General features: G+C 31.2%; 1 protein-coding gene and 1 non-coding gene across 3 annotated transcripts; one reads left to right on the top strand and one right to left on the bottom strand.

Moving 5' to 3' along the window:
- Positions 1-331: 331 nt before the first annotated feature.
- Positions 332-403, top strand: TRNAM-CAU (transfer RNA methionine (anticodon CAU)). The gene has a single exon. It is a non-coding gene; the product is annotated as a tRNA-Met (tRNA).
- Positions 404-1542: 1139 nt separating this feature from the next.
- On the bottom strand, positions 1543-8185 carry LOC101508357 (citrate synthase 3, peroxisomal). 2 transcript variants are annotated; one of them, XM_004499943.4, is made up of 14 exons: positions 7813-8185; positions 6885-7065; positions 6158-6243; positions 5614-5718; positions 4983-5045; positions 4702-4811; positions 4454-4573; positions 4284-4359; positions 4090-4163; positions 3834-3954; positions 3449-3546; positions 3253-3376; positions 2499-2672; positions 1543-1913 (listed from the first exon to the last, which is right to left on the bottom strand). In XM_004499943.4, exons 1-13 carry the CDS (start codon positions 8074-8076, stop codon positions 2535-2537), a joined length of 1560 nt encoding a protein of 519 aa, XP_004500000.1. In that variant the 5' UTR covers positions 8077-8185; the 3' UTR covers positions 1543-1913; positions 2499-2534. The 2 variants fall into 2 exon arrangements, with proteins under 2 accessions (XP_004500000.1, XP_073225210.1); XM_073369109.1 differs by having other exon boundaries at positions 1684-1909.
- Between the last annotated feature and the right edge of the window lie 423 nt (positions 8186-8608).

The raw sequence follows: 8608 nt of genomic DNA, 5'->3' as shown, positions 1-8608 counted from the left end.
GAGAAGAGTTTACTTTGTGGAAAATTTGCAAATGGTTATTGTCACTGTCATGTTGCTTAAAGATTATGTTATCGAGAGATTTTCAAATGCACGCCATATACAATATAAGTTGATAAAGACCTAAAATAATAAAGGAGAAAGAAAAATTACAAATCAAAATTTTTAGAATATATTTTTAGAACAAAGAGATTTCTACTTCCCACCTACAATATTTAAAATAAAAAAGAAATAATTATTTTACCTTTTTCTATTAAACATAAAATGTTGGAATTTTTTTTTGAACTCAACTATTTCAAAATAATATATTTCAAATTGCAAAATATTTCAACAAATCAGAGTGGCGCAGCGGAAGCGTGGTGGGCCCATAACCCACAGGTCCCTGGATCGAAACCAGGCTCTGATAATTTGTTATTTTTTCTTTTTTGCTTTTTAAATTTATCTGTCTATGGTCTACTACTTCATTTGATGTTGCTTCTCCTTGCCTCTCCCTCGGGTTTCCCTTACTATTTAATAACCATTTAACATGTTGCTTGAATGGGGAAGAGATTGAGCTATCTGTTTGCAGAAACACTAAAACATTAGAGGTTAAGTTGTTTTGCTTTTCAATTATTTATTCACAGTGCGTAGATATGATTTTTATATATGCAATTTTAATATGAAGATTTTGTATACGGTAAATCAATCATAATTTTAAAATCATTTAAGAACTTAACTTTAATCATAAGAATTTTTAATGTTACTCATATGATCTTTTAATGTTACTCATATGATCGATTATAATTTGTTGGTAGAGTAAAACTTTTTACACATGTTTTTAAAAAAATACTTCTTCCAAACTATAATATAAACAAAATTTAATAAAATTGAATTAAATAGATCACCATTCTTTATGTTATACATAGTCGAAACTAGGTTTGCCTTACTAGCACATGCTTGCCTCCCAATGAAATTTTGGGACCAAGCTTTTCACATAACAAATCTCATAAACATATTTCCTTCATATACAAACCTCAATTTACATATTTCATTAGAAATTGTCCAAATTTTCATTTTCTTTTGTGTACATGTTTTAGTTTGCTAAGACCTTCTAACAATCATAAACATGATTTTCACTCAGTGGAATACAAATGCCTTAGCCCATAAAGAAAACTTTACATCTCCATCCAAGTTCCAACATCCAACAACTCTATCCTATAGATTCCTTCCATCTTATATAAACAAAAATAAATTAAAGAAAATTGATGTTTTTGAACTCAACTTTCTTTACCTCATTTTTACATTTTTACTTATATTTGAGACTAGAATAAGACTAGAGTAGTACCTATTACTTACCATTCGTAACATTGTACCTTTTCCCTTTTAGGAATCTATTGCCAAACAAAACATGGTCACTAGGATTTAGAATGAAACAAGAAAACCAACATAAATTTCGCATTGAAGTCCACAGGTCATTAATGTTTCATATGCATTAAAATGTGCCATTGGGATTTAGGATGAAAATTTGCAAACAAATTTCTATACTTTATTTACCGGTTAGATAAATTTGACCTTAAAACTCAATCCTGTATTTGTATAAATCATGAGCAAAATAACTCTTGCTACAATTTGAGAGCTCCTTCAAAGCTCTTGATTCAGGAAGGATATTTTATTCTTGGAATAAAAAATATATAAAAAAAATAAAAATTACGACACACAAATATTAGTTTATTGTTTATTATCATAAAATAAATGTTGAAGTTCCAAAAATTATAATTTAGTATAGAACCACTGGACATGTACTTCTTGCATAGTTTAAGGCTGGAAGCTTGGAACTGCAAATCTTTCAATATCATCATTCTTCTACAAGGGGTAATGACACCAGATTACATTATTAATGCAGTGACATGCTGCTTGAGGAAACTCGTTGCCACTTCCTAATTAAAAGCAAAGTACGTTTTAGGTAATCAAAAGCCATAAACAGATAAGAGTTTGATTCTGTTGTGTTATTTTGACAATAAATTTTGATAACTAGGGTGATTAACTCAATTCAAATAAATAGTTAATTACATTAAGTGGATGGTTAATGAATGTAACAAGGTATTGCAATTTATTTACCCTCTATTGAACACAATTAATCACAATTTTAAACTTGTTTACCCCAATTTTCAGGTATATATTTGAACATGAATCGTAGTAAATAAATATATGTATATTTGAACACAATTTGGATGGTTAATGGATATCATGTATATTTGAACACCTGAAAATCATGGTTAATGAAGTTCAAAATTATGGCTAATTATGTTTGGTGGATGATTAATGAATTAGGATACATTATTATATTCATTAATAATCCACTGAATGTGTAATTAACCACATATTTGAACTGCGTTAATGACCTAAATTATTCTCGGAATTGTGATCAAATTGTGTCAAAATATCATTTCTCAATTTATTTTTTGCATGGAAAAAAATACCATTTACTTTATCTCTGGACTTGATTCATAATTATGTATTACCTCTATTCACTAGTAAAATCAAGTTGTGTCTAAAGGCTAAATCCCCGATCCAGCAAGACGCCTCTTTGAGGCATTTGATACAGCTAACTGACCAAGCTGGTCAGTGTTACTTTTAGCTGATCCAGTTCTTTCTTTGATTGGTGTATAATGCCGCAGCCATTCCCCAACATATACCTGTAACATAAAATAGATTGGTTCAATCAAGGACCATCCGTAACATAGTAGCTAACATTTTTCCAAGAAACTAACAGCACCGAGTAATAGTTTTGTACTTCTGTTATTTCACATCAAAGACGCACCGAATAATAGTTTGTTACTCAAGGCATCTATGATCTGAAATAACATACTAATAGTGGCTGTCGTTTCTCATAGGTCAAAACTTCGATTTTCTAGATTCTTTTACGTATCTCAATGGAACCTATAGAATCAAAGAGGCTAAAAGATAATTAATAATTAAACTATCCATGTGGATGGTTATATAGTGAGTACATGCAAATAGGAGCTTAATAGGCTAACAGTTAAAAGGGCTCGTGAGTCGTGATTACTATAAGCTTGCATAACTTTATCCTCTATTTCTAACTTTCTATGCTTGATGGAAACCAAAAAAGGGTATGAGAAAATGTTGGCACAAAGCCAACTCTGTCATTTAATCGAAGACTAATACTACTTGAGTGAATTTCCATTAAGCCAATAATAATTATGCTAATATTTTCAATATGTAAGAGATCATAAGTTAAAGGAAGGAAATAATAACCTGTTGAGGTCTCATAATCTTTGTATCAGGATCATCCAAGGACTCCCGCCAATGTGCTAAGTATCCAGCCATACGAGGGATAGCAAATAAAATAGTGAAAAATTCGGGTGGAAAGCCCATAGCCCTGAGATTCCATAAAGCCATATGATTAATCCTAGTTAAAAACACAGATGTGGCATAGTAATAGATTAATTACCTATATATTAATCCAGAGTAGAAGTCAACATTTGGATATAGCTTCCTCTTGATAAAATACTCATCAGACAGAGCAACCTTCTCCAAAGCAACTGCAACCTGCATAACCAAATAATGTCGTATAAAATTATCAAGTTCAAACTAAATATATTGAACTGAGTTAACATTAAACTAACAAGCAGAATAATATATTTTCTGCACGGATAACAGCTATTGGTTAAGTCTAAAGAAAAACGCTTGCAGAAAAAATAAAATTGAAATGTATTTTGAAATTGTACTATTCATAGTCCTGATCACTGATCAGAGGCATCATGAACAGTTTGCATATCGAGCTTAAGAAGTACAACAGACATAGCAGAGAAAGGGAATGCAAAATGTATGAGCACCTCTATAAGAGGATCCCGGCCAACGATGGAAAACACTTCCTCCGTTAATTTCTTTAAGACCTTTGCTCTAGGGTCATAGTTTTTGTACACCCGATGTCCAAAACCACTGAGCTTTCGTTTCCTAGAGAAGAAACACAGGACAATAATATGAAACAAAACTATGTTAAAAAGCACGAGATGAAAAAGAGCAAATCATCAGCCCATCAGCGTTATTTATAGATAGGGAAAACACAAAGATATTAAAGGTAGTATCAACCTGTTTTTAACACCCTCAATGAACTCTGGAATGTTATCAACACTTCCAATTTCACTAAGCATTTTGAGGACAGCCTGTATAATTAATGGTCACATAAGAATTGTCACACACGAGTACTCTGCTTTGGTTTACTTTCCACGTTTAAATTTGCAATACCAAAATTGATCACGAGTGACTTGAACCATTTATATTACCTCATTAGCTCCACCATGAAGAGGTCCATATAGAGCTCCAACACCCCCAGCAATAGCAGTGTATACATCGACACCACTGCAAATAAGGTTATAGTTCAAGCAACGTATAACAGGTAGACTTGGGTCAGGTTTGTTGGCAACACTGTTTTGCTAAGTAGGGAGACATTTACCTTGACGCAAGATGACGCACAGTGGATGTAGAGCAATTCATTTCATGTTCTGCATGAAGGGTGAAGATGATGTCCAATGCACGAGTTAGACGAGGATTAGGTTTATATGACCGATTGCCACTGAAAACGTGGAGATTTAATGAGTTAGACTCCATGCTGATAAAATACTTGTTACCATTCTATCATCATATATTAAATCATAAACTGTATTTTGGTAAGTAGATCATGTTACTTCTGAAAAGACGTACAGAGAATCAAGCATGTAAAGGAAGTTCTCTGTGTAAGAAAGTTTGTTGGACGGAAGCACAGGTGGCCTTCCTGCCAATCTAAGATTAATCGCGGCAGCAATTGTTGTTATCTGCAGTAAAAAGGGAAATAATTGCAAATAAGTATAGAATCAAATGAATATTGCAAAAAAAAATCAGAAGATTGTGCTTAAACAGTGCAAAGAATATTCAGAATAATGGAATGACATATTACATATATCATGAACAGAAGATTAAGGAATTCGGAGAATTGAGTAGCAAACCTTTCCAATAATCCGCACTATTTGTTTGTCTCTCACTTGCTTTGAGTTGTAAATATCAAGACCCTGCATTAAAAGAGATAAAATGTGAATCAAATAACATAGCATGGAAAAATGTTGAATCTTATTAAGAAATAGAGTTCTGCTCAGTACCCACATGTATATTGAACTAACACATAGGTAAAAGTAACATCATATAAGAATCACAAATCAAAATTATGAAAATCATCAAATCTAATAGCAATGGAGGAAGGTAGAAGCAACAAAATATAAGATTGGATGTAGCAAGTTTTTCAACACAACAACGTAGCAATAAACCAGAAAAACAAATCATCATTTTTTTAATACAATCTGCTGGAGTATACATTTAACTTGTATAATATATTTAGCTTCCAGTTCAATATATTTTTTCCATCTGTTTTTTAGGCACGTATACCCTTATTAGGTTTCAGATAGCGACAACTCGTAATAATTCACACAAAAGTCAAAATAAACATGTATCAAAACATTGTCAAAATGTAGAAATCGGAAAAATAGGAGGATTTGCATTATGTTATCATTATACAAGTACATCAATTTAAAGCTGCTCAAAAGATGAGTAACTTGATATTTTCAACAGTTTGGTGTTACTTACTCTGAGAGCAGGATTTGCATCAGGATGATAAACAGATAAAGCACTTAGAGCATTAACAAGCACACCCATAGGATGTGCATCTTGAGGCATTGATTGTATGAGATCCTACAAAACAAATGAATGCCACCACTCGGTTAGATAAATACACATGTACTTCTCAAAAAAGAAATGATCAACCTAATCACTCTCCTTTAAATGATCATGACAAGTGAGCTTTGAACTCTTTCATTTACAATTTTATCTTTCTTAACCTAATAAAATAGTTGAATTTAATTCATATTTCACATTTAAATCCAATTTGATCTAATCTTAATTTAAACTTTAAATCAAATCAAATCTAATCCTTAAATCAATCTTAACAAATCAAATCTAAACTAATCCTAATTCAATTTTGAATTAAAAATATAGTAATTAAAATAAAAATGACAATACTAAATGATAGTCCACATGCTAGTACTGATAATAACAGCCAACCTTGAGATAACATTTATCAAATTTTGAGTTAAATTAAACAACAAAGTTATTTGATGACAGAAAAGCTCACCAAAACTCCTTGAGGTACAGCTGAATGCTGAGATATAGCAAACTCCCATTCTTGTAACTGACTTTGAGAAGGCAAATTTCCATACACTAAAAAGACAGAGTTAGAAAACCTCGAAAATATGCATAAACTTTAGTCTTCTCTTACATAAAGTTTGCATCTCAGATTGCCACTAGTGGGGAAAAAAAATTAATCCACATATATCATAAACAATGGCAGTAAACTCAGGGAGGACCGTGTTTAGGCTATAAAATTTTGATCCCAAAATAAATTTATGCTTATTATAATATCTAACACTTGAGAGTTAAGGCCTCAAAATTGTTTCACTCATCATAATTATATCACACTAGATAATTTAAGATTACTATTTATAGCCAAGTGTCTTTTTTTAAGTATCAATATATGTTTGACGTCTAATTGGCAAACGATTTGAGGCAATAATTATTTCAAGAAACTCTATTTAGAATACTAAATTCTAAATGTCTCAATTTACAGTCTCAACATTGTTCTGTGCTTCTCTTTTTACTAACTACCAAGTAAAATTATTTGACTACAAAAAATTTATTATTAATTTTGCAGCTCAAAAAGATACAAAAATAACATATGAGGATTGATAAATTACTTTATAATAAGTCTCTCTAATTGCTTTACTTAAATCTCCAAATAGTCTATACACTAACCTGCATAAAAGTTAAATGCACATGCGAGAAAATTTCGGAAAAATACTCACATACGAGATATGACACTTCCGTAAAGGTGCTTTTCTCCGCCAATTCCTCAATGGGGTATCCTCTATATCTAAGGATTCCCTCATCACCATCAATGTAAGAAATTGTTGATCTCACAGGAGCAGTGTTTAAATATCCAGGGTCATAAAGTTTGAGTCCCTTGTCATCCTTCCCAGTTGATATCTGCAAACCAAAATTAAGACAATCACATCGCATAATAAAAATGAATTAGTACTAACTAAAAACTGTACGAACATACATAATAATCATCATAAAAATCAACAACTAAAATAAGAGTTAATGGACATATACTCTCAATATAAATCAATTTACACTGACATCCAATGAAAGATCTAATTAGAAGTGGTAAAAATTAATTACTAATCCACCTCAGCACAATTTTTCACCAAGGGACTAATTAGAGGGATATAATTAAAAATAAATGTTTACAGGGACTAAAACCAAATTTCACTTTTATTCCAGGGACCAAAAGCACAACAAACACTTTTTTTTTGGTATCATTATGTCAAAAATACATTACAAAAGTGGGGTTGATATGACAAAATAACAGATTTTCAAAAGATATTCAAATCCTTTAAATCCATATAGAATAATTATTTGAAAAGAAAAGCTTAATTATCTTGTAAGCTAAACAATAAAGAGCCAATTACAAAAAAGAAACAGCACCAGTTTCAAACAATTGAATAAAGGAAAAAAGGATCAAAATTGAACAAAGACTCAATCCATCAAATTAAAAATAATTTCAGAGTGCTAACTCAAAAATAAAAAATTCATCAACACAACCTCTTGTCCTAAACAAACAAAAAAAAACACCAATTCAACCGAAGAATAAAAAAAAATAAAAAATTGATCATGATCCAGTTAGCCAAATTGGAAATCAATTCGATTTACAGGATGAGAAGAAAGTACCTTCTTGAAATCATTGGCTTTAATGGTACCATCAGGAGAGACCTCGACGGTATACTTCTTCCCGGTCCGTTCATCGACGACGGTGAGGGTTCCTTTGAGATTCGACGGAGGGGAAATTCCGGAAGAAGCGGAAAGGTGGAGAGGGTGGAGGAGGACGGCGGAGGAGGTTGTGGAAGAAGGAACCAAGTGAGCGGAGAGAGTAGCCAAACGGTTCCGTGCAGCGTCGTGCACTCGCGACTCGGTTGTACTAGTTGTTGTTGACATTGTATACTACGATGTTTTGTGTTTTCGTGTTTGCTTTTGGTGTTTTTATTTGTTTGATTCGAGAAAAAGGGATCGTATTAGTGTCACGATAAGGATGATATTGGAATTGGAAACTGTTGTTGTAGTGAGATTCACGTGTTCTATTAGTATTACGCTTTTTCCCAATATCTTTTTCACTTGTCCATCACAAACTTTTGACTTTTTAATTTAATGTAAAGATAAAGTTAAGATTATACTACTTCTATACTTTATCATAAATATTTATTTATTTTTTATTAAGAAATGTTGATTTCATAGTTAATATCTTTATAGTAAATATTAATGTTTCCTTGATTTTTTATATTTAAAGACAAATTAATACTTCTTCTAGTCTTATTTATAAAAAAAAAAACATTAAAATTAATGTACTCATTAATTATTTTAACTTTTTAATTATTCTTCCATATATACTATTATTGAAAATCGTAATATATTAAATATTTACTAATAATATTAAAAAGACAAATATATTAAATAATATTATAAAAGTAAT

Source organism: Cicer arietinum, chromosome 5, assembly GCF_000331145.2.
Source record: "Cicer arietinum cultivar CDC Frontier isolate Library 1 chromosome 5, Cicar.CDCFrontier_v2.0, whole genome shotgun sequence".
In the NCBI taxonomy this organism is placed as follows: domain Eukaryota; kingdom Viridiplantae; phylum Streptophyta; class Magnoliopsida; order Fabales; family Fabaceae; genus Cicer; species Cicer arietinum.
This window is presented reverse-complemented; position numbering and strand designations above follow the sequence as displayed.